Source organism: Hylaeus anthracinus, unplaced genomic scaffold (assembly GCF_026225885.1).
Source record: "Hylaeus anthracinus isolate JK02 unplaced genomic scaffold, UHH_iyHylAnth1.0_haploid 11982, whole genome shotgun sequence".
Lineage (NCBI taxonomy): Eukaryota > Metazoa > Arthropoda > Insecta > Hymenoptera > Colletidae > Hylaeus > Hylaeus anthracinus.
In genome coordinates this window covers 14,149,364-14,177,269 of record NW_026534330.1, presented here as the reverse complement: position 1 = coordinate 14,177,269, position 27,906 = coordinate 14,149,364, and the positions used below count along the sequence as shown (strand labels likewise).

The following is a 27,906-nucleotide window of genomic DNA, read 5'->3' as shown; positions in this document are numbered from 1 at the left end:
AAAAAAAAATTAATTTTTGAAAAGTCGGGTGCCAGGTTCACATAGCTAAGTATAGTATTCATAGTAAAACATCACTTGTTAGTGATACATTGATAATTATTTCCGGTCCTCAAATGAAGCAGAAACAAGCAAAAACCTGCTGGCCTCTCAAGCATTCTAGCATAGAACTGCTAATGTTCCCATCACGATCGCAAACGACTAACACAGCAAGTAACTTTGCATCGAAGGATATCGAGCTTCGAGTTTTCCAATCAGTTGAAGAGACTGGCTCACGAGGTACTTGACCCCCGACAAAAAAAAAAGGGGGGGGGAAGAAACATCCGATTAAGATATCGCGATTAATGTTCGCGCGAAACGGGAGGGCAGATAGCAGACGCAAAACAACGCTTTGCTTTCGTGAATCAATATACACTCTTTTTGACGATGGCCAGCGTGCTCCGGGATAAATCATGCTCCGCGGGAGCCCAGACCCTTTTCTCGCCCCGAAACTACATCTTTCGACGCTGCTCTCTCCATCGTAAAGGAAAAGAATGAAGCTGGGAGGGGAATCGAGATAGTCGCGACAAAGCGGCGCGAAAACGACCACCCATTCGAGGTCGCTGTTCTGGGAAGCTGTCGGGCGTTCTCTCTCGCTGCGATCGAAAAAATGTTATCGTTGGGATTGCTTGACGGATGGTAATAAACCGATAGAACGGAGATTAACGCGCCGAGCGTCGCGTGAAGTTGAACGTTTCCAGTGCGAATTGAAGTATGGATTGTGTCATCCACAGTCGAGAAATTAGTGCTTAGTTAAACCTTAAAATTACTCCATTTAGCAATATCGATTTCTTTCTTTACTTTGTTGCTCTACTCTTAATGATTATCTTTTTTGTTTTTTGATACTGTATCTTTTTTTCAGTCTCATATTTTTGTTCTTTTTTTTATACATACATATCGTTATTGTTTTTCGTACGTCTTTTTGGTACTATGTTACTTTGTTACTTTGGTGTTATTATATATATGTTTTGTTAACCCTGAGAATGAGTCTACCAATTCTAGCAACTCTATCAATTTCTTTTTTGGATCTGTTCGTTCCTCCCAACACGCTGGGAAATATCTTCCAACGGGATATTTCATTGTTCTACTCTGAATGATTATTTTCTTCATTTTTGATATTATATTTATCTGGAACATATTAATATTGTTTTTCGTTGATATCAATGGTTTTAATGGTATCAAACGATAACAAAAAATCTTCTTGGAAAAATGAGTGCTCTGTCATTTCGTAAAATGTCAACTATAATGATGTTTAAAATTGAGGCTTAAAGCCTATTAGAGACAATTTTGGAACCAATTATGTTTTTAAATTAATATTTCTTTGCGCCTCTAACTAGGCAGTTAATTTCAAGTTTACCATTTGGAAGCTTGAAGAAGGGGTTTTAAATTATTTTCTTTTAGAATTTTATTGTGGTATTATTTCTCGTTTTATCAAATTAATTCCTATAATTTTTTAATCTTCATGTAGTTATACAAATATTAAGAAATAAGGTAAATGAATGGTTTCATACAATTACGATGTAGAAATGAACTCGTAACGATTCGGAATTTGAATAATCTTTTTCTAGAAATTGCTGCAGGCATCAAATCTTTGACTGCGAAGGGCGTATATATACGTTTTCAAGAAATGGGCTCGGAGAAATGTTTGTATTCGTCAAATCAATTTTCCAAAAATATCAACTTATAGGGGATGATAAGACAAAACTTTTTTATATTTACAGTTTATTCATAGGACGCCTAGTTTCGAAAATAGAAACTGAAAAGATCCAAGTTCGTTGCATAAATTGAATTTCAGGAAAAAGGTCTTCTAAGTTTTACATTTTTATCTCTAAACTAAACGTCGTATGAATAAACTGTACATATAAAAAAGTTTCATTTTATCATTCTCTATAAGGTGATATTTTTGTTTTGAATTTGATTGTTTGACTGTTATTTTTTTTCTTTGAGACAACAACAACGGGGTCAGACCACTACAAGATCTCAGGAAAAAGGTCTTTTAAGTTTTTAGTTTTTGTTTTGGAAACTAAAAGTCCTATGAGCAAACTCTAAATACAAAAAAGTTCCGTCCTTTCATTCCCTATAAGTTAACATTTTGTTTAAATTCACAACTCTAAGGCTTCTTAGAATGTTCAGCAAAAATTGTCCCGCGCTCAAAGGGTTAATCGCCACACCATTTTTCCATATCTAGACATGTCCTCAACATTTCGTCAACTATGGTGTGAAATGATAATTCACCGGTTAGTCGTTATTTTATAACGCCTCTGACGATGATAACGTGGTTTAAAATTCTACTAGTATTAGAATTTATTTATTTATTGTAAGCGTGAAGTATTAAAGGAGTACAGACTAAAATGATGCAGGGTTAACGTACGATTTGGATCATAGATGAAGAGTAGAATTGAAATAGGGCCACGCACATGGAAAGTTAATAGGATTCTAAAGTCCGCGCAAAATATTTTGGGGCTACCGAGGGATCCCATCATAAATATTCAAGTAGTTTGACGCATAGGCTAAGAGTATTCAGGGTTTAGATGACATAAGCTACAGACGACAGAGGGAAAGTTGGATTGGGATGAAAGCATACATCAGAAAGTACTGGATGCGTTACAGATGATACTTACAAAATTACTTACAGGTGAATATTTTGGATCTCTTTTAAGCTGGCAGGACCAAATCAGCAGAATCATATCGGACTTAGTGGAATATCTAGTACTTATTTTGTACTAATTTGTACCACCAACAATAATTTTGTACCTCTTGCCGATTTCGAAAAAATCGTAGCGCTGCTAGCTTAATATTAAGCTGCTTAATATTAAGATAGCAGGATCACACGTCAAAATTAATAAAAATTAAAAAAATTAATGTGGATGCATTTAGGACTGAATTTGTACTAATTTGTACCACTAACAGAAATGTGTTGTCTGTGTCTTACTAAAATAAATGGAGGTTTCGTCGTAAAATAAAAAGATTTATTAAACAAATTTCAGTACTTTTAAATTTTAAAACGACTCTCGCATTATGTCACATAGGATTATAATATTTTATAAAACTGCAGTATTGTTTCTCTTTTTATAAAAATATGTTCAGTAACCACAGCTTTCTTGCGCCAATTTCAAAATAAACGACTCGTTCGTAGAAATTTGAGAAGACATGTAAAAAAAGCAAAAGAAATACAATTAATCCTTACTTGGTAGGATTCCAAATAATATTTTACAAATTATGTTTAAATATAATTATTACATTAAAACACATTATTGTGTAAACATATATCCAAAGTTCAGAAAAGAATTAATAAATCTTGTTTATCCTTCATAATCTTGCATATTATGCATCACGGCTTGTTCTTCAGAAATTAATTCCGATCAGTCCGACACCCATGTCTAACTTTAATACGACCGCAAAGGGTTAAATATTTTGTTCATACTGCAATGCACCCAACATTCGCAAATACTCTAACAAATAAAAAGATTTAATAAAAGTCCCGCGGCGTCTTTCCTTAGCTGTTCAAAGAAACGACCGAGCGTTGTTTAGAGTTGTCTGAAAATAATTCCATAATATTCCTCGGAGCGATAAGGGCTAACACCTCGGAAGATAGTCGGCCGAAGCAACAGTCTAAGTCGGCGCGGAGCGCAGCGAATTCTTTGTCTCCGTCCGAAAAGGAGAGGAAAGGTGTCTCCATGAAATTCTTATCGGCGTTCCGCGAACTTGGAGAAACTGCAACCGCCGCGACGTGGAAACGGAACGGGACGGAGAGCAGAGTCTAGGGGCCGAGAAGTGAGAGAGGTTTGCACACGAGCGCGTCCACTTGCACGGAACGAGCACGCTCTCGGCATCGTGGAGGGGTGACGCTGGACCCCAGGCTCCGTGCGGCGCGTAGCTCATGAGCCGAGTAACAAAACCAGTCGTCTCTCTACTGGCTAACCAGCTACCCGCCTTCTAATCCTCTCGCGATTGTTTCCGCCGCGACCGTAACGTCGCGACGCGAGTTCTCCGCTTCGAACTCTCCGCCTCGAATTCTTCTGCCAGCGAGTTCCACTGGGATTTCGAATTCTCGTCGAGTGGCGGTCATCCAAGCAGGTTCCTTGTGATTTTGACGCGCGTGAAAGTCCTCGAAACGTGTGTGGAACGCATTGTCGAGGAAGGTAGTTGGTTCGTTGAAACGCTCCGGCGATCGCGGGATTCTAATCGGAGACTGCTAGTTGTCAAAATTGCCTTCGATCGTTAATTGCAATGTTTTTCTACCTTGGCTTTAAAAGAGTTGCAGATTCTCGTCCTCTAACCCAATTAGACACAGTCACAGGTTCTCCATGAACATTTTCTATTCGTTCGGGTGGAGTACCAACACTGTAACCTAGTCCTAGAAGAGCAACACTCGTTAATTGTCCCAAGTGTAAACTCTTGATCGTTCTAGAGATCATTCTACGGATAAATTATAGAAAACCTTCGACTCGAGCAGGAAGAGTCGTCCTACGCGAGATTGTTTCTCCTAGACGCTGGACAGATATTTATCTCGCGACTGTGCAGAATATTCACCAGTGTCGTGGGCTGGAAGGATCAAGATGTTAATGTCTCTGGCGAGAGGGTCGAACGATAGCGCTTGGATCCAACCGTCGAGGTGACCAGTGGATCAACTCTCTCGAAGACTGTGTATCGAGACATCTTCGCCCGATGGTGAAGTGTGATTTAGATACACATGCCTCCGTATACTGCGAGACGAAACATGGTCAGTCGATATAGACGAAACCGTTGACCCGAATCTAGTAAAAGATCGTTGATCGTTGAAAAAAGCGGAGACTCGTATATGGATCTTAATTTCAAGAACAACTCCGACCTCAGGATGAATCAGCGAAACTTCCAGTTGAGCGACTTCGGAATCGAGCCGAAGCCGAGTCACGTGAGCGAACAGCGCGAAGTCAGCTCGAGGTATCGCGTCGCGAATTTGCAGGTGCAGCAGGCTCAAATCAGGCCTGGAAGGCTCGGTTCGGGGACCGGAGGATCGAGCCCTCTGCAAGTCGCCTGCAATCGTTCGCGAATCTGTTCGAACGGTTCCGTGTTGACGTGCGCCAGTCAAAGGAGAAGTCCGAATCAATCGGCGATCGGACCGTTGCAGAGCGCAGGGGATCGATTCCAAGCCGCCAGCCCGAGCAACTTGCCCGGAAGTGGTTCCATGTTGCAACCGACCGTTTCCTCGGTACCGTCGCCCGGCTATTGGAATCATTACAGCGGACAGGAGAGCGGGGTAAATGACAACCATTTTAGACGTAATAACGATCGTTCGTTGAAACGCGAATAACATTAGGATAGTGTTAGGTTGATATGTACGGTTCTTAACTGACTTCGAAAAGGAGGAGGTTACTCAATTCGACATGCATACCTGGTCTGTCTAAAAAGAAACCGAACTTTTGCTATTAAAAGAAAAAAGTACAAGTAAAGTTTTTACACACACGTTTATTTACTCAAAATAATCTCTGTCTGCGTCAATATAGCGTGTAGACCGCGTAAATAACATTTCGAAGGACCTGTGCAGTTCCTGTTTTGGTAGCCCGTTTAGTACGGCGATTACAGCGGCCTGAATCTCCGAAATGTTGCTATAATGTGTCCCTTTCATTGGAATTTTCAATTTTGGTAAAAGAAAATAATTCCAGGGAGACAGATCAAGCGAGTAGGGTAAGTGATCGAAAGTAACAATGCCAATTCCAATGAAAGCGACACATTATAGCAATATTTCGGAGATTCAGGCCGCTGTAGCCGCCGCACGGTGGGACGAAACGGCCTTCGGTGATCAAAAATCGATTTTCGTGAATTCGAAAAATGGAAAAACTGTTTACGTACATCGATAAAGGATAAATTGCTGTTTAATGTAGTGCAATCTGTTTTTTGATATTTGCTTCCGTTTTGCTGTGGTGCGCATTCAAAGGCAGTTGAAATTCGTCCAAGAAAAACTAACTTCAATATATGATTCTAAAAAACTTTGCTCAGAAAGACGATATTCAAATGAATTATAATGTTTACTAGATTTGTATAGATAGTATTCAATGCATAAAGTAAATCAAAATGTTAACAACTTTGGTTAAATAACAATAATTATGTCAAACAAGTGAAAGATATTGAACGCGTTACACTTTATACTCTAATTGATTTATGCTCATACAATTTAAGTATCATAGTATAGGGAATAAGTTCCTAAAATTTCATTAAAATATTTTTAAGAGAACCAAAGTTACGGATTTTTGATCGCCGAGAGCCGTTTTGTCCCACTGAGCGTCGTACAAAACGGGAGCTACAAAGGTCCTTCGAAATGTTAATTACGCGGTCTACACGCTGTATTGATGCAGAGGGAGATTATTTTGAGTAAACAAACGTGTGTGTAAAATCTTTACTTGTACTTTTTTCTTTTTATAGCAATAGTTGGATTTCTTTTTAGACAAACCGTGCATTTTCTAGGGAAGATTTAATGATGTATGGGAGGTACAAGCTATGTGAACCTGGCCCTCGACTTTTCAAAAATTAATTTTTTTTATAGAAAATGATAGTATTTTGATTGTACTTGATTGTACCACCAATAGTTTCGTTTGTACCTTCATCGATTAATAAATAACAAAAATTTTTTAAATGGTCAGCACTCGAGATTGAGATATTTAAAATCTGTTTTTTCCCTATTCTTTAGAATCGTTTGTATCGCTTTTCATTTCGTTTGTACCCCAATAGTTTAAATTTTATAATTCAACCGTATCAACAATTGCTTGTAAAATTTAAACTATTGAGGTATTAGGGGGACCAGAAAGTAATGTTGTTTCTTTTACAGTGAATTCAAACAAATAAATTTATAATATGATTTTATTTCAAATCAATTATATAATTGTCTTCGTTATCAATAACCTTTTGCCATCTAGTGTGCAAATTCTCAATACCTGATCGATAAAAATTGATTGGTACACCGTGAGCTGGTAAAGAATAAACAAGTATTTGCATTCGCAGAAACGATATTACTTTCTGGTCTCCATAATACAAACGAAACGAAAAGCGGTACCAACGGGTACAAACGATTCTAAAAAATAGGAAAAAAACAGATTTCAAAAATCTCAATGTCTGGTGTGATTTTTTTATTTTATTTTTTAATTATTAATGGGTGAAGGTACAAACGAAACGAATGAACGAAACGAAAAAAACTAATTTTTGAAAAGTCGGATGCCAGGTTCACATAGCTGAAGGTACATCCGGAGACAAATGTATATGAAATTTTAATTAATCGAATATCATTGTAATTACGGCATTTAAATGAACAGATTTATAATTACAAGCTTGTTTTTAATGTCGAGTCTCCAATTTATCATGAATTTGTTTGTTTTCATTTAATATTCGAATGAAATTCTAAATATTTTTAGTCATTAATAAAAAAACTTAGCATTGAAAATACCTTGAATTCAACTTCAAATAACAAAAATACATAATTTGTTTATATCTGAAATGAATGATATAAATTATTTATAGATACTTCACAAAAAATTAGAAAATTAATATATGTCTGCATAACGAAAAATATTATTTTATTTAGTAATGTAGAGAAAATAGATTTATATTTATTAGGCTGATATAGAAGGAAATAATTAAGATAAAGTAAGATAAAGTGAAGATGAACTGAAGGTGACCCTAACATCTCAATAACAAAGTAAGATAATAAAAAACAGATTAGACCACTGTATCTCCCCCTAAATACCATGCAACTTTTGTTTGAAATATTTTGACATACAACAAATACCTTACAAGTTATTTGAAGTCGTCATGTTAAAAGACTCACACTTGTATACTATGAAGGATGAGTGTAACAGTGTCAGAGTGCATGTGGCGTGAATGAAACGACTGCTCAGGATGTAGAATGCGTGTGAGCGGACTATGCTTTAATGTTTGAGCTAAAGATAAGAGGCGAAGAGAAGCGCCAGTCGTTTTGAAAGTAGCAACCGAAAAGCACCGGTTTCTAAACCTCTTTTTTTTTATTTGATTTCAATTAAATACTTTTGTTTCGTTTAATTATATACCTTTCTTCACACGCCCTTATTAAAGAAAACAATTTTACATACTAAAGTAGAAAATTCTTTTCTAAATTGTAATCCGTTTCTAAATTACCCAGCAGTATAATGTTAAGTTGCTCTGGAACTTAACACTTTATTTACCGTAAATTTATAGGCTCTATTTATAGGCTTTTTAATTGCAGTATTTAGCTATTCGAATTTATTTACTGTGTTCATACTTGTCTACTTACAATGTTCAGTTTTTGGAAACAGCTTGGCTTCCAATGTACCTAGTAACAATATGGGGGAATTATTGTCAGCCTAGATTGGCTTATGTCACTGTAGAAAATTCTTTTTTGAATTAAAGACTGTTTCTAAATAGCCCGGTAGATAAAGTATTAATGAACAGGATAGCGCGTGGCCACGTATGTATTACGTCTCTTGGTTGAGGACGTGGCTTTGCCCACCCGATGCGCTTACGGACTTGCGTGAAATTTCGTATTCGCATTCGGACAGCTATGACAGTTTTACGAGTCGAATACCTGTTATCGAACGAAAGTTCCTCGCGAGGTCCGTGCCACAGAACTGGCCGATTAGTCCCAGACGGCATAGGACCGGTTTAGTACTCGTGTGTGACTCGGAGCCGGCTCGAAAACTTTTACTGCACCGAGCGTGTACCGGACGCACTTATCGTCTTTTATACGCGGTGAACTTTCACGGTCAGCTATTCGAGGTAGCTTCTCAAATTTCGGCCCGTTTTAAAGGGTTAGGAGGGGGTCTGGTGTATTATTGTATCGGACAACTCGAGCCACGCTAGACATTTTATTGGAATATAAGCGATGGAATGAATGAGTAGACTTTTCTTTTAACTTGACTTTAAAAACTTTAGTCGAAACACACGGAAGAGCACGTCTTCCGAAATTCGGAAGAATTTCATTACTGAACTATACAGGGTGTCCCAAAAATATTGTAACACCTTGAAAGGGGTGATTCGGGAGGTGATTTGAAACAACTTTTTCCTTAGCGAAAATGTTGTCGGAGACTTCGTTAAGGAGATATTAACAGAAAACCCCGACCAATCAGAGCGCGCGGATACCGTTGGAGCGGCTGCGGTAGCGTATGAGCGCAACCGCCTAGCGCGTAGCCTACGCTCCACCGGCATACGCGTGCTCTGATTGGTCAGTGTTTTCTCTTAATATCTTCTCAACGAAGCCTCGGACAACATTTTCGCTAAGGAAAAAGTTGTTTCAAATCACCTCCCGAACCACCCCTTTCAAAGTGTTACAACATTTTTGGGACACCCTGTAGGAACACAGCTGCACCCTCTTGACTTGCGACTACGAAAGAAACCCAAACGCGCAGAGATGGTTTTTGTAACGAAAACTTTCTCTTTTATGAAGAGAAAATCCAACACATTTATTAACCCTTTGCCCTCGAGAGGTGACCCTCGGTCATCACCAGGTTTGATGCAGTGAGTCAACCAACAATTATGTTTGTTTAGATTTCTTTAGAATTCGAAGTTTCGTAAATAAAATGATTGTCGGTGAAGTAAAGGTGACCTGATTCTCAAATCTCAAATTACCTCAATAATCTCAAGTCCATCTCGTTGTATGATGTTCAAACAGGTTCAAACAATATCAAATCATACGAGGGTCATTCAAATATAAACCGGAGTTTTCATGCCCAACTTTATTGGTGATAGACACAAATACAAATACACTTCCTGCAAATTATTTGAGGGCGTGGATTAATGAATCAATTAGACACCTTTTAATAGAAACTTATAGACTAAATATATTATATTCGAACGTTAGAAATTACATGGAGAAATAAAACGTGTGTCCACTTTCCGGACATAAGACAATGAAGTAGCGACGTTATCTTGTTAGAGAACCATACGATGCGTGCGCACTCACACATACACTTGTTTACACATATACATATACTATGCATACATATATTAGGTTGTCCAAAAAGTTCGTGCCAATTTCTCAGAAAAATTCAAAAACACGTTTTAATTTTAATATATATTTATTGAATTACATAGGTGCCATTTTGTTCCACAGCCTTTCCACCTTTTAAGGGATGAATGCGTGTTATTTATTTTCAACCACTTCGATATATTCAGACCTGTACCACCTACCAAAAATCGATATGGACTTTCCGGACAACCCAATACATATACATATACATATACTATGCATATATGTATATACTATGTATGTCATAGAAATTACATATATTTCAACAGTCCCTTATGTGTATACGTACCTTTTTTCAACAAAATACCTTTTTTCATTACATATAAATAAAATTGAAGTGTCTGTCTATGAAATTCTTCGAAATCATGGTTTTTTAAAGCTTACGTTATTTAATTTAACTTCGAGTTTTAATAATAAACATAAGTTATTATCACCTATTCAAGCAGATTGTCATTTTTTGTTGAAATTTTTATTTCTTTGCCTTCAAAGTCATCCAAAGGTCATGGTACCCTAGGTCGTTGAATTCGTCTTAACACGGACTATAATCCTGTTAAGTCAAAAATACAGTGTGCAATTTAAACAAAGGAAGGTGACCTTGGCAATACTAAAAGAAAAACTTTTTCGAACTTTTTTTTATTGCAATGTATATTCAATTTGAAACTGATCAACATTTGTTTAAAATATTTTTCTGTCAGATTATCGCAAATACTTGAAAAATCGTGAGAAGAATTACGTGAGACACCCTGTATACACTGTAATTCAAGAATATGCGTTTATTTGTCATTTTTAACAAATGTGTGGTATACAATGCGAGTTATTATCGTTATGTGATTTTAATTGCAAATCGCTATAACAAGTATGCATTTAATGTGTAATAGCAATACTTCATTGAAGAATTGAATTATTTAAATTGTGTTAAATAACAATAAATGTATGGAATGTGTTTCTGAAACACTTATGGTAATTATTACAAACGGAGTAGTTCGATATTAATCTATATATAATACAAAAATTACTAGCCAGGATGCCAAGACTTGTAAATGCAATTATAAGAGCACGCGATGGATATGCAGATAAAAAAGATATTATTCATTTCTATTATTATTGGAGAGATATATAATGCAATATTGGTCAAACATATTCTACCTATGGTGCAAAATGAAACACATAAGATTTAGTGAAATTCGTTAATGATTTGTTAACTTTGTCACATAATTATTGGGATTAAAAAAATATACACATATTTTTGAGCGGGAGTATAGGTATTTAGACAGTGATGAAGTGATAATATGTTTACACGATACAAGAAAAAAGATAGTATAAATTTTACGTGTAATAATACTCTTTATGTATTCGTTTCTCATCTAGAATTATCATTACCCTGAGTGAAATTAAACCATTTTATTTGATCCAAACCACTTTTTCACAATCATCATCTCAAAACAGTTACCAAAAAGCCTAGCCAGTGATAAAATAAAAGACAAACCAGTCTATTTAATTGCAACTTAATTCTATGTTATAACAGTCACACATACAAAGAATACTTTTCAAACAAATTGTGATTGCATCTTCTTTGCTCCTTACTGTACCCTGATTTATCAGTTTTAATGGTTCAATCATTTTAATCTAATTTACGTTAGCTCTTTCGCTTGATAGCACCTGGTCAGAGACAAATGGCGTCTGAAAACAATTCACATGCGGCTAGGCAGCAGGAAGTGGATCGCAAGTCCGAGCTTCAGCCTCGACCTAACCTCAAGCATCGTGGCTCGTATCTAATGTTTGTCTCTCCGCGTGAAGTCGTATTCGCGGCGCGTTTCGCTCGCACAGCTAATTAGTATGAGCCGCGGCGGCACGTATTAGGCGGCGGTCACACTTGCATACAGAAACACATGCACGTCCAGGGGAACGTTGGTTACAACCGGCGCATTCTTCGCTAAAAAAATCACTCACTGGAATTTAAAGAATCCCATCTTCGTGCCACTCTTTTTCTTTTTCTTTATCCTTTTGCGCATCTTACGATGAACTTTACATTCCGAAGGATATACTTATTCCTTTTCACCGCGCTCGAACAACATTTTTTTTAATTTATGTTTGGATATCAATGACTATAAAAAATAGATCTTTGAGTCACTACATTTGTTTCACCTCTTTAGAGATACGGACACATGAATATGTGATATTGAATATACGAATACGAATAATTTATATATTCAAGGAAAAGGGGAATTCACTTTTGCAGGTGATCAGCGTGTTAGGTTGAATGTTTTATGTGTACAAAAAAGAGGGGAATTCACAACTACAAATGATCGATGTGTTAGATTGAATGTATTATGTGTGCCAAAAATTAGGAATTCACAACTACAAATGATTGATGTGTTTGTTTGAATGTATTATGGTTGCCAAAAATTATGAATTCACATTTATTAATGATCAACGTGTTAGTTTGAATGCTTGATATGTCCAAAAAGAGGAAAATTCGCTTTTATAACCACCCTGTAATTGATTAAAGAAAAGTATATTTTTTTGGAACGTTGTTTTTCAACTCGGCGACAGTGATATCTGTGGAACTTACAGTCCAGTTGACTTTCGCTTTTACATACGTGTAAAGTAAACACCGCGCTATCGTCTGAATCAAGATTTTATAGACGTCTGTGATATTTTTTTTACGATTGAGGAAAGTGTACAAAATTATCACTGGAAATTCAATTTTACACTTTCAGAAGCTGCTATTTTTAGAAATAATGTTATCCACCGTATTTATTCTGGGTGGGATGACTCCCACATTCGTATAAAATTTCGATCGGTCGATCGGGACCGGCGAGTTGCTTATTTCGAGACAATACTGTACATTTAATCTCCTTGGAAATTAAATTAATTTCTTTTGGTAAATACGATATTTATCACATAGGTACTCAAAGTTACTTTAGGTTTATTGTTAGAAATAAAGTGTTCTGTATTAAAAAATAATTTAAAAATCTGTTTACACTGTAGTGTGTCGCAGTTCTTGGGAGGTTAGAAACGCTTGAATGAACACTATTGCTAGTTAGACAGAAATTTCGAAATACAATTCGCACAATGAACAGTTACCATGATGACCCATAAAATATTATTTAATTACTACAATATTAAAAAATTTTCCAAAAATTTTCTTCATAATTAGCTGAAGCAGAAACGAATAGAATCGAACAAACCTCAACACAGCAGAAGAAAACTTTATGAAACAAAAATGAACAAAATTAAACAAAACTAACAAATTTAAAGAATATTGGTCAATATACACAACGAAGCTGAACAAAACTATACAAAACGCGATAAAAATAAATAAAATTAAACAAAACTGCATAACTATAGTGAACGACTCTGGCCAACAATAGAAACGCTGCATAGAATCGAATTAATCGATAATCATGGTCGTTAATGTGTGCAGGTGTATTCATCGACGAGATAAATAAATAGAAATAGCGTTCGAGTGGTATGGCAGTTCAGTGCGCATCGCTGGAGGACAATTATATTAATTAGTTCATGGAACCATTAAAGTGCCTTTGATGCTCCTGTGCGCGTCCCCATCGTGTATATTTCCTGTGCTTGGCTCCCTGTGCCGGGAACGAGATTTATAACTCTTACAGTAGTTTCTTTCCTTGGTTCGCATCTCCTCGATCTCGATTTTTCTCGTAAATCGTTCGGGCCACCAATGGTTTCGCGGATTGAAAAATACGTTGGAGACGGTCGTTAACTCACGAAACGCGAAAATCATTAATTGCTAATTGATACTGAGAGAAAAAAGCTAACGGAATTGCTTCAGTGTAATGACAATTTCCTTTTTCTTTTTCCCTTTCTCTCTTCCATTCTTTTTCACCCTTTTATACATTGTCCTCCTTCACCTTTCCTTCTTTCCTGTTTTCTTTTTATTTCTAAAGAGAACACAAATAAAATCTCTATTTGATAGAATACAGATATTATATTAATTTAGTATATTCTATTTAATAAAATTCTATTTAATAGAGTTCTATTTAATCCTTTGACTGTGGGACGATTTTTGCTGGAAATTCCGAGAGGTGTAAAGATGTGAATAAACAAAAAATTAAAGCTTATAGGGAATGATAAGACGAAACTTTTTTGCATTTACAGTTTATTCATAGGACTTTTAGTTTACAAAATAAAACTTCAAAACTTAGAACTCCGTTTTCTTAAAATTTAATTATATTTGGAATGGTGGAAATGACAAGCATTGTTATTTGACAATTAATTATGTGCCGAAATCTTAAAAAATATCTCTTTATGGGGGATGATAAGACGAAACTTTTTTGCATTTACAGTTTGTTCATAGGACTGTTAGTTTCCAAAATAAAAATTCAAAACTTAGAAGATCTTTTTCCTGAAATTCAATTTTTACAACGAACTTCTAACTTTTCAATTTTTATTTTCGAAACTAAGTGTCCTATGAGTAAACTGTAAATATAAAAAAGTTTCGTCTCACCATCCCCTATAAATCGGTATTTTTAAAAAATTAATTTAACGAACACAATCTCGCTGTTAAAGGGTAAATAGAATATACTAAAGGAAAACCTTTCCAAACAGTTATTCAGCTACAATTTCCTGTTTTAGTGTTTCTCTTTATCTTTTATCTTGAGGGCTGAACCATAACACAGGGATTGAAATTTGAGTTTTTGCAAATATAGTCTCGTTTACGAATCTCTAGATTTTCCAGCTAGTCGCGACTGTTGAAACGCGCGCTTTGACGCCGAGGAAATTAACGACCTGGACGTTGATTGCGGTAATAATTGCGAGACGGATTATGAAGAAGAAAAAAATGTAATGAAATATTCCGGATCGGGCGTGGTGTACTTCCCACACGGCGGAGTCCCGCCTGTCTCTTGCCTTTCTATCCTCTGCTCATAACTGTAAACCTAATCGCCACCAGGGTCCAACGATTCTTTAACCTTGGTCCAAAATTATTTTCTTTGAATAAAAGGAATATTTTATTTCTTAAATTTCTGTAAATTTAATCGATCGTTTCTACCGATAAAAAATACATTTAACTTGAAGTTCGTCTGTACTGTTATAATATGCTTATAACTATGTAAAGTATAAACTTCATAGTACACTTAGATATGAATTCTACATTACAATTAGAGTTGAATTTTAATTCAACGAGTACTGATTAAGAAACACTTGTTAGTTTTTCATGTTTTTTTGTAAACTATAAAGTATGAATTCTATATTTCAATTAGATTTCAATTTAACAAGTTGTGGTTAAAAAACAGTTGTTCATTTCCTATTCGTGATTCGTGTACCCTTTTATCCCAGTAAAAATTTTGTCTATCTCTGGGGTCGACCTGTTTACGGCCGCAAATCTAATCGCTTCGTTACTATTGCGAAACATTTTCCACGAATCGCACGCTGCGGAGAAAAACACATACTAGCCCGGTGAAAATGTAAGCTATTCTAGTTGGCTGGCAGAAAATGATCTTCTTGCTGCTCGTGTTGCGTCGATGATCCCCCAGCGTCGCGAAAATTCCGTTTCCTCCCATCTATTTCTTGTCACGTACATACACTAATAGACGAATGAGGTCTAATTACGCGAAACAAACATCAAGAGTGGACGAAGGAAACGTTTCTTTTTACGTTTCTGCAACGATGCGGAGAATGAACGACAATTGACGGAAATTGCCAGTTTTGGTAGCCGTCGAAGAAGAAACTTTTATTTCCGTAACACGATTTTGTTCGCTTCGAGTAATCAAGAGATTAACAGCTATTTAACTCTTTGTTATCTCAAGATATTTATGTGCACTTATATTATTAAAATTAGATTTCAAAATTCTTTAGGATGTGCATAATCATCTTCTGTAAAAATCTTCACTTTCGACTCACGTTATTTTGAGATATACATATATACATATCATTAGAATTTTCACGATTCTTTAACAGACTCTCCAACGAGTTCCCGAAAATGTCCTTTCGTGCAGGTCGTCCATGTGCAGGTATATTATTAAAATTTTCTTTAATAATTTTTGAGAACGTGGGTAATCATTAGACTGCGGATCTTTATGGATTTATAGGAAATTTGAATGTGCAAGAAAGTACAAAATGCAAGCAATATGCAAGACTATAAAAAAGATTGAAAGTAAAGTTCATGTTACAGTATTTGCAGAATAAAATAAATTCCTATTTACGTTCAATTTTTGTAAGCACGTTCGCGAAGATTTTATTTTGCATAAAAATCCGCAGTCTAGTAATCATATAAAAGTGTGTTTTTTCCCTTTGAGTGCCAAAAAATTGACATTTCTGCCCCTTGTCCTTTCGCTTGTAAAACCAGTCGCCGATGGAAAAATTAAATAGGGTGGCGGGTAGCGGTGAAGGGGAAGGGAGTTAGGGAGTGGACGGTCTGTAGGGAATCGCTTTATTTTCGCGGAAAAAGTTCCAGTTTTGAGAGATTCGTGAAAAAGGACGGCTACCTCGAGGCTCGTTCGAGCAAGAACGCGATAAGCGATCGTTCGGTATTCCGCGCGTGGCGACAAGAGAGGAAAAGTTCCTCGGCGTATATCGACGAGCGTCGGAACTGCATGCCTCTTGTAATTCTGCACGGTCGTCGTCTTTTATGCAGGCTTAAATCACATTCTCGAAGAATGAGTCGACCCTTCGAGGAGAGAAATGCTCGCGTTCGGTGGATTCTACCGGGTGACGGGCGCAAAGTCCCACCATTCTCGAGTTCGTCAAGCTCGATTCCGTCGATCGATCCTCTTGTGGAAGATTCAGTTCAGGAATTGAATTATAACGAATTCTGAACAACGAAAACACGATAAATACGATTTTTCAACCTTATTGTGATGAAGTTTTGATTTACTTCTTTCGGATCCACGTGACAATTGTGGATAGCTTGCGCAATTATTCGATATTTCGTGGTCTATGCTCAGTTTTGGCTAGTTAAGGTCAATTTTGTTACCTTTGGTTCAGATTAGTTTAGTTTTGGACAATTAGGTTTAAGTTTGTTTAGTTACATTGAGTATTAGTCAATTTCATCTAGTTCTGTCTACTTTTGTTTTGTTTTGATCCATTTTATCTAGTTGAGTTTAGTTTTGTACACTTTCTTTGATTCTGTTCAGTCTTGGCCAATTTCATTCCGTTTTGTTCACTTTTATTCAATTATGTTCAGTTTAGTTTAAGTTTGTTCAATTATATTCAGTACTATTCAGTTTTATTTGGTTTTATGTACTTTAATTTAGCGTCGTTCTGTGTTGATCAACTTTGTTTGGTTCAGTTTAGTTTAGTACAGTTCATTTTAATCCCGTTCAGTCTTAACCAGTTTTATTCAGTTTTGTATAATTTTATGTAAGTGAAAGTTGAAACTAACAATTAATAATCATTCTAAACATGTTAAGTTAGATTTTACGCGTAACGTTATACTCTATATAAATTCTTGCATTCTGACACCATTTCCCTGCAAAGGAACATATCAATATTAACCGCGAAATGCGGGAATTTACCGCAGACACCGTTCGTCAAGTATTATTTAAAATGAAATTCTGTCGATCTCTGGTCGTACTTTACGTGGTTCTCGTCACATTCTGATTCGGTGAGTCAATGGTGGAGCCGAGGAAGGAACTGTTGATCGACGAGCGCGTTTACGTCTCGCGATACTTATTTATATCGCTACGGAAAAAAGCGCGGTCCGTTTAATTCGAGCGAGATTTACGGCGAAATCGATTCGACCGGAAGACGAGTCGCGTGTTGGCCGAACTACCGTATTTTCATGTCAGGCCAGAACTCGTTTACCACCCTGACGAAACTTCCGCCGTCGTAAGATATAATACCGGACAAAATAACAGCACACGTGTGTTTTATTCAATTTATCGATGATAACGTAGAAATTTCTAATTATGGTAAGCAGTACATAAATGTTACGACGCATCCAGAAGGAAATTTGCATTGACACTTCTGCTTCGTACGGCGCACATATGCGTTATTGAGATTTTTATATGTACAGGGTGTTTCGCTTAAGGGGGTATTCTGAATTAGGAGGATTAAAAAAAGGGGTTCTTTCATGAATTTTTTTAGGATGGAAAAAATAATTAATTCTATCGAACTTTTTATCCTATTTTCATACATATTTGAGTAGTTTGTACAAATTTTTTCAACAAGAAATATTGAAATTGAGCCGACAATCACGCACATTTGTAGAGCACCTCACAATTAAAACCTTCTATCGGCGGGAAAGATGCAGTCGTAACTTTGGTTTGACACAAAAAAGGCAAAAGAAATGTTCATTTTCATACATTTTTCTTCTATGTGAACTAAGAAAATTCATACAAACAAAATTTTAAACAATTTTTTTATCAAGTTAAGTGATTTTTTTCACCCAAAGAACACGTTCTTTTTTTCAAACTTGCAGTAATTTCACATTTCATCATTTTTGCAGGGTTTTCTTAGTTCACATAGAAGAAAAATGTATGAAAATGAAAATTTCTTTTGGTTTTTTTGTGTCAAACCAAAATTACGATATGCATCTTTCCCACCGATAGGAGGTTTTATTTGTGAGGTGATCTACAAATGTGCGTCACAGTCGACTCAATTTGAATATTTCTTGTTGAAAAAATTTGTGCAGACTACTCAAATATGTATAAAAGTAGGATAAAAAGTTCGATAGAATTAATTATTTTTGTTCATCCTAAAAAAATTCACGAAGAATCGCTTTTTTTAGACCTCCTTATTCAGGATACCCCCTTAAATGGGAATGGTTAAGTACCTCATGAAGAAATGAAACTATTAAAAAATGTTTTTACATTGTTATTAGGAATTTTAGTGGGATGGAACAACTGCACGCACAGACACAGTGTAATTTTCGACAATTAATTAGAATTTATCATAACCTTTCGTTTGTACATATCAATCCGATAACATTTGCGAGACGAATGGCAAGTGAAGTTAGCTGAATACAAAAATTCGTATACTCGTTTCAAATGTGTTGTGTGACTGCGTATGTCCCATTCATGCTAAATCCAGTATTCAACTGTTGCATATACCAACATACATAAGTTGTTTGGTTCAAGTGGACAAATTTTATTGTAAGTACAGTAATGAGGGAGATTTAAGGAATAAAGTAATTTATTTTTAAATGGAACTTGATATATTTTTATATGAACAATGCACATTGAAAGATATTTTTCAATAGAAAATATATCCATCAAGCTCCCCAGACGTAAACATTATAACAAACTTCTGGGAAGACCTTGGACGAGGTGTATATAAAAATGAAAGATAATTTAATAATACCCTAGAATTAAAAGAATCTATCAACAATTGGAAGTGGAACAATTCCTTGCAAAACAGAATCTGTCAATTATTTAGATCACTACCAAAACGAATGCCTAAAATAACAGAAAAGAAAGATCCGTTATACTCAGTATTAATTACATATTCAGTTAATATCATTTTTTTATAATAAATGGATGTCAGTGTGCTTTCATTTCACCTTCGCTATTTTCCTAATATTTATGTTTGTACTTAGTATGAAATTCAGCGCGTGAAAGCTAATTTAATTCAAGTTTCCTTCTTCCTACAACATTTATGAACTATTTCCTAGAATTAACTCTTTGCAATCGTATTAAATTTAGACATGAGTGTCGTACTGATCAGAATTAATTTCTGAGGAACGAGCAGTGATACATAATGTCCAATATTGTGGAGGATACACAATATTTATTAATTCTTTTGTGAACTCTAGATATATATTTATACAATAATGTGTTTTAATGTTATGTTTTTATGTAAGAATTATATTTTATAATTCCAATAATTAGTTACTCGTAATTTGGGAAATGAAAGATTTCAAATGATGCAGCAAGCAGTAAGGAACAAGAAAATGTAATTGTAGACAATTGTAGACAATAATCAAATATTTTTGTAATTACAACATTTAAACGAACAAATTTATAGTTATTAGTTTGTTTTTAATGCCAGGTTTCTACTTTTACACGAATTGTTTTGTTTCGATTTAGTTGTAGAATGAAATTATTAATATGTTTAATCATTAATAAAAAACCTTTGGCATTGAAAATGTCATGAATTCAATTTCAAATAATAAAAATACAGAGAAAATGTAAAATGATATATGAATGAATACAATATAAAATTAGTTTGGTTCTTTGCTGTGGTGGCTAAAAGGAGATACACGGCCGGTAGAGTAAAAAAGCTTCGGTGGCTAAGTGTAGACATTCGACCGCGTAGGTTTAATATTTAATTTTGGTGGTTAGGTTACTTTGACATCCTGAAACATTGATCCGTTTTGTGAATTTATTTTATGAAATTTATGGAGAATTTTTTGTGATGAATTTATTGCAATCGTAAGAGGGAAAGCATACTTAGAATGAATAGGTGTATGTTAGAGAATTTCATTTGGACAAACGAAAGTTTTTCTGATAATAAGTTTAAGGACATTCGAAAGAACGTTTCTTAGTGTACGTAAAAATATTGTAAATCAACAAAATTACAACGTTGTAGTTTTCTTACACCAAAAAACGTGGAAATTAAAATATACATATTTCACCAAATAATGTAAATAGCGTTATGGAGGTTTGCAGTAATTTATTTAGTCACCTGAAGCATTACTATTATTAACATAAGCTCTGAAAAAATGTAGTAGTGTTTCATATACTGTTTAAAAATTGGTAACGCCAATTATCAATATGCGAGGCATAGGTTAGGTTTAGGATAGGTCTGTTGCGTTAGGTGTTGTTGAGGTTTGCAGTAATTTATTGTTCACCGCAGAGGATGAACAAATTCTATGTACTTTCGAAATAATAATACTTTAATTAAATAATACTTTCAAAAAATTAGTGTAACACATGTGTACTATTACTTTGTCCAAGACTGCATGCTTATCACGAGTTGTTGGTCATCTTGTGACCCAGATACAACATGGACTGGATCCACCATTGGGTAGATCAGTCCTGTCGGTGTTCGCAATAGATTAGGCGCTCTATGGGTCTCGAAGCTCAGGTATATTCTAGCCAAGGTTCTACGTAATTTAATTCTCCTATACACTAGGCGTGTCACGATTCAGATATTGCGCAATCTAGATTTCTCGTAATTTTGGCATGGTGTGTAGTAGGTTGACCCAGCGTTACCCAGGCATCGCGTAATTTGGTACGCGATGCAACGTAGAATCTACGTAACCTGAGTCTAGCGGAACCTATTTACTTCCTAGTCTACGTCTATCGTGACTTGGACATCTTGTTATCTGTCTTGTATAACATACAGTAGCTCACGAAAGTATTCGAACGCCTCCAATCTACATAGTTTATAAATAAAATACACACGTTAGGTTTAGGTGTTCAAAATAAGATTGTAAATAAAGACACATAGGAGTGTTGAGAACGTATAAGTAAAATTACAAAAAAATCTGACAACACATACAGCACTCACAAGGCATTGAGTATAAACATACCATTTTCGGACGTCACAAAAGTATTCGAACGTACGAATAAATCTTGAATTGTTTGATGTTAATATCTGGTTGGTCCTCCTTTGGCATCAATAACGTGTCTCAGTCGGCTTTCCATACTGTATACAAGTTTTTCTGTTGTCTTTTTTTCAATGAAATTCCATATTTCCGTTATTTTGTTTTTTAACATTTCCTTGGACGTTATATCATAATTTCTAAGTTTTCTTCCAATTTCGGCCCATAAATGTTCTATGGGATTTATGTCAGGGCTCTGCGGAGAAGTTTGTAGTGTATGCGGGGTATTATATATGATTCATTCCTTTACAATCCTAGCTGTATGCTTAGGATCGTTGTCCTGTTGAAAGTAGAAATTATCCAATATGTTCAATTTAATTGCACTTTGCTTCAAATTTTGTTTTAAAATATTCAGATATTTGTATTTATCCATAATTCCGTCAATAAAAGCAAGATTTCCCGTTCCATTCGCCCCCATACACCCCCAAATCATCACTGAACCACCTCCGTGCTTCACAGTTGGAATCATATTTTGCATTTGCAATGCTGTGTTGCACTTTCTCCACACATAATGCTGCCCATCCGAACCGAAAATATTAAACTTACTCTCATCCGAGAAAATAACTTTATTCCAAAATGAAATATCTTTGTCAACATACGTTTTTGCAAACGTGAGTCTTTTCTTTCTATCAGTTTTACTGATATATGGCTTTTTTCGTGGTATTCTTCCATAGAAATCATTACTCCGCAGAACCCTACGACACAATTCGGGATGTACATCTTTCCTAAAACTATTTGCAACAATCGCTGCAAGTTTTGGTGCAGATGTACTTGGATTTTTCTTAATTTCACGTATAATCATTTTCTCCTCTCTAGGCGTTAACTTCTTTGGACGTCCTGTACGCTTCTTGTTTGTAATATTTCCTTCAGTTTTCGACTTTTTTATTATATAATGTACCGTAGATTTACTTCGATTTAATAATTTGGCATTTTCAAGATAAGATTTATTTTCACTATGTAACTTCAATATCAATTCCCTTTCACATTGACTAGTTTCTGACTTTTTCGTTCTCATAACTAGAATAATTCTAAAAGATTATACTCTACGAAATCTGTATGAACTACACGATGTCTCGGAATCGACTACAGTGTAATGTTTACATTTCAATCACCAGAAATACGCTTCTCGTCTACGCGTTCGAATACTTTTGTGACGTCCGAAAATGGAATGTTTATACTCAATGCCTTGTGAGTGCTGTATGTGTTGTCAGATCATTTTGTAATTTTACTTATACGTTCTCAACACTCCTATGTGTCTTTATTTACAATCTTATTTTGAACACCTAAACCTAACGTGTGTATTTTATTTATAAACTATGTAGATTGAAGGCGTTCGAATACTTTCGTGAGCTACTGTAGGTACTTTATAGTTGGGTGTTTTGTAATCTAGGTAGGCAACTAGGAAAATTCAAAACACACATTCAATATGTTTTTTCTCTGAATTCGAATTCATTTGGAATGGTGGAAATGAAAAGTATTGTTATTTCACAATTACTTATTTGTCGAAGTTTTGAAAAATATCTCCTTATAAGAGATGACAAGACGAAACTTTTTTGTATTTACAGTTTGTTTATAGGACTTTTAGTTTCCAAAATAAAAATTCAAAACTTAGAACTCCGTTTTCTTAAAATTTAATTATATTTGGAATGGTGGAAATGATAAGCATTGTTATTTGATAATTAATTATGTGTCGAAATCTTAAAAAATATCTCTTTATGGGGGATGATAAGACGAAACTTTTTTGCATTTACAGTTTGTTCATAGGACTGTTAGTTTTCAAAAATAAAAATTAAAACCTTAACAGACCTTTTTCCTGAAATTCAACTTTTGCAACGAACTTCTAACTCTTCAATTTTTATTTTTGAAACTAATCGTCCTATGAATAAACTGTAAATATACAAAAGATTCGTCTCATCATCCCCTACAGGCTGATATTTTTGAAAAATTGATTTAACATATAAAGCATAAAACATATAAAGCCCCCTTAAAACGCCTACAATTTTAGAAATATCTATAATTTAAAAATGTCCTTTTAGCAAGGTATTTCTCCTATAACTAAAATACCTAAAAATTACCAGCAGTCAATTTCTCGTTACGTTAAGATACCAGTATCATCCCAAATCGGACACAGCCACTCGCGCGAAAAAAAAACACACAGTGTGTATTTCTTAGGCGTTGGATGGCAAAACACCGCGGAAGTAAATTTCGTCGAGTCCGACCTTAAACAAAGACGCGACGACGACGATAGGAAGCGCAAACAGAAGTCAGGGAGAGCTGGAATTCATCGCGACGAGTAAATCTTGGCGGTGAAAGGAGGGTAGAGGGATCGCGAACTCGGTGCGATCACAAGCTTACCCGGGTTTTAATTGGCACCCACTAATTGGTAATTATCAGGCGTACCCACTCGTGGAAACCTAACGTAAGAGGCTTAAGGCCGTTTACACGGGATGGAGGATCCGGTGGCAACGGGCACCAATACAAACCCCGCCGGCCCGTAAGGCGTACGTCGGTTTACAACGTTCGAACAGACAGCGCAGGTGTGCATATGTAATTCCGAATGGGTGCTTCGGATAGGATCGCGCACCACGTGAAAAGAGACTAGAGATCCACGACGCCTACATTATTTATTAGCCGCATCGCCATCGCCTATATAGCGAGAGCCAAGACAAACGGCTGCATAATCAACAATTAGTTGGCTGATATGGACTACGTGATCGGTTTTTAACGAGGGGGACGATACGCGGCTGCGCACGGGCCTCGATTAACACGCGTCTTATTTAGGATTCAACTTGCTCTACGGTTATCTCAATTCGAGAATTTATCGATGTTTTTTACGAATGTCAATTGCATTCTTTACGATTTATCTTGGAGGTTCGGTCAATTCTGCTGAATAATAAACAACTAATGAAACGAACGCATTAAAATTTATTCGTGATGTCTATGCTATCGAGTAGTAAAATTTGTATTTGTTAATACATGTTAATACATGTGTATCTTTTTGCTATTAATTTCAATAGTGATTCATTGAAAATAGTATGGATGTGTATAATATATGTATACATATATAAAGAAAAGTGAAGACTAATTGGTGCAAAATTTGTTTAAGCAAACACAAGGACAACATATACATACTTATATATATTGTATAAATATATCCATTCATACGTATATGTATATGTATATGTATAAATTTTTAAAATACTACGAATGGATATATTTACAGAATATATATAAGTATGTATATGTTGCCTTTGTGTTTGCATAAACAAATTTTGCACCAATTAGTCTTCACTTTCATTTGCATTCATATTTCCAGCTTGTTACTAATTCTTCATTTTTTATCAAAATTAAATAGATGTTTCCATCGTTAGAATTTTGAAATGATTTATCAACTTGGTTATAAAATTCCATATCGTGACTTCTATGTATTATACAGGGTGAGGCATTTAAAACAGGCCATCTGAATAATTACTTGCATTATAATTTATCCAAATGAACACGTTAATTGCCACGTCATCCATATAATGATGACAATGCTTTTCACTGAAGAACTAACAAAATTATTTCTAAATATGTTAAAGTTTCGGGAAAAATCGAATAGAATTATAACAACTAATATTCTTTACTTATATAGAGGAGAGAGTAAGAGTTACAACTTACAAATGAACCCCAGTAGATTTAGTGTTAAACGGTACAAAAGTTCTATACGTTTCGAAGTAATGAACCAGCCAAAGTCCTGAATCAAGTTACCAGATTTTTCTTTCTATTTTCATTTTTTTTTATTGGTCGATGTAATTAATCGACAGAGGTGGAGAGCTTACACTCGATAGAAGCGATCGGTGACGGTAATCGTGGCATGGATTTGTAAATTTTGTTGCCGCGTCGGCACAATAACCGATCGGATGTCGGATGTAATAACGTCAGCTAACGAAATCTCAAATATTAGGCGGCATCGTATCTCATGTTTTGCAAAACGTTACAGTCCCCTGGCCCGCGCCCCTTCACGCCACGGCTTCCTTTTCTACCGATACGATAAACGTGATTCTACGAAATCGGAGCTGTGGAACGCGAGTCCAAGATATAGAACTGGCCGGGGAGTAAAGTTCGATACTCGCTCTCGAATCGTGTTCCCTGTTGACTCTTTGCAACGCGGTGGTCAGTTCGCGCCGATCACCTACAAAATATCTGTTCGAACTAGAGCTGGAAAAAACCGTTATCACGTAATACTATTATTTAGTAATGTTGAAATATGATTTTTTATAGATATTATGGTTGTCAAATTGACCATTGTAGTAGATAGGTTGGGTAGGCAACTTGACTAGCTATGTGATACAACACTTGAGAGAGATTGTTCCTGTAAGATAGTTTTTAAGTATGTATTTTCCACATGTACTCACTATACAGAGTGGTCCACGCAACTGTTTCAAGTGATAACTCCGTTATTATTGCATTTACGAAAAAATGCCAAAGGAGAAAGATAAATGGTTCCTAGAGCACTACATCTGTAGGCCTTTACATTTTTTTTTAGATGCAGCAGTGCATATGCAATTAACAATTGCATCATTTCTTTAAATAGAAATGCATATCTTTCTTTACACAGATCGATTCTTCTGTTCATTCTACGTAAAAAATGATTAGGGTACCATCGCAAAAAAGTTACTAATTCTCCAGATATTTTCAAAAAATGTCTTTCTTGAAGAATGAAGATTATATTCTAAACATCTTTGATAACGTTTTTTTATTATTTGTATAACTGCGTTTAAATTATCTGCATCACACAACACGAAAATGTCGTACATATCTTGTTTTTCACTGTTAGTAAAATACATTTTCTTATATTTACATACAGTTGTGAAATGCAGTCACTCTTTTTCAAATTCTTAAAAACCGATACAAACGAGTACAAACGATTCTAAAGAATAAGGAGAAAACAGATTTCAAAAATCTCAATTTCAGGTGCTGACCATTTTTTTAGTTTTCTTTAATTATTAATTAATGAAGGTACAAACGAAACTATTGGTGGTACAATCAAATACAAACGAAATACTATCATTTTCTATAAAAAAAAATTAATTTTTTAAAAATCGTGTGCCAGGTTCATATAGCTGACCAAAGTCGTTCGTTTTCACGGACGTCCCTGGAAATTATGCTAACCGTCGAAACGCCAACTACGTGCCCGCGCATCGTGGCCGTGAAGAAAGAGAAAAGTGAAAAAGCGAGGAGAGGCGCGTCTGAATTTCTATTCCTGGACGATCGTTCGAAATGGCACAACCGGAAGTCGTCCCGTGTCAGAACATGCCTATTCCATCTACGGGTATTTCCTTTATGACCGGCCGTTCCCTCCGCCATGGGAAACCATTGGGACCCCATCCTACACGAGCTCGGAGGAACATAAATTCAAGAAAAGAAAATACGAGAATTACCACCAACGATTTTATCGTTCGACCGATTCTTTCCCACAATTCCTTCACTTGGCGCAGTGACGCGTGAAATTCTTTTATCCTTGATAGAGTAATACATTTCTCCATAAAATCACATGTTACTCGCAGTAAATCTTAATTCTCTACCTTTTCGCGCCTTCTTTCTTAGACGTTTATCGTTGTTTCTAACATACAACACCGTAAAACTAATTTAAATAGTAAAGCAGCTCGAGTGGACTCTTCCGGATACCTGGTAATTTTTATATCGGTAGATATCCTCATATCCTGTTGTAGATACTTTGAATTTCAAACATAGTACATTATTAGCCCAAAGAATTTTGAAACTATGCAGCATTAATTCATATCTCGGAGAAGTGGACGAATTATCTCATTTATTTGTAAAGTTTCCTGTTTCTTTTTCTTTTGATACTTTAGTACAATTAATGTCTGTGCAAATATTTATTTGAAAAATTCATAGGGTATGGATATTTATTTATTATGTATATTACATTTTCTATATATAATCAGTCACATAAGTATTTGTACCCTCTATGTCTATATGAAGAAATTTGTGTAAATTAAACGATAGGTTTGATGTTTATAAATAAATATGAATATGAACATCCATTATAAATAAATTCATTATAAGTACACGAATAAACCATGTATATACTTATAATGAAAAATTTATTTGGGAACATCAATACCGTTTAATTTAGACGTATTTCTTCAATAAACATAAAGAGTGCGAATACTTATGGGACTGACTGTATCTCAGCACATAAAGTAATTGTGTACATATTTGAACACCAAAATACTTCAATAATTACTTTATTTCTTTACATTTATCAATAAGTACATGTTCTGATGTTCGATGGTATGCAAAAGCAGTTGTACTTTTTTCAAACTAGAAATTATATTATTCAAATGAACGAAAAAGGAAT

General features: G+C 35.3%; 1 protein-coding gene across 10 annotated transcripts in view; it reads left to right on the top strand.

The window, feature by feature from the left end:
- LOC128886388 (transcription factor 12) overlaps positions 1-27,906 on the top strand; it is a 526,407-nt gene that overhangs the window by 410,557 nt on the left and 87,944 nt on the right. For 2 of the 10 annotated variants that reach the window (XM_054141238.1, XM_054141245.1), the window contains exon 1: positions 3,947-5,275. The exons of the other annotated variants lie outside the window; for them this stretch is intronic. In XM_054141238.1, the coding sequence (XP_053997213.1) occupies positions 4,838-5,275 (438 nt within the window). In that variant the 5' untranslated portion in view covers positions 3,947-4,837. Of the gene's footprint in view, positions 1-3,946; positions 5,276-27,906 lie in introns of those variants that run through there. 10 annotated transcript variants of the gene reach the window in all.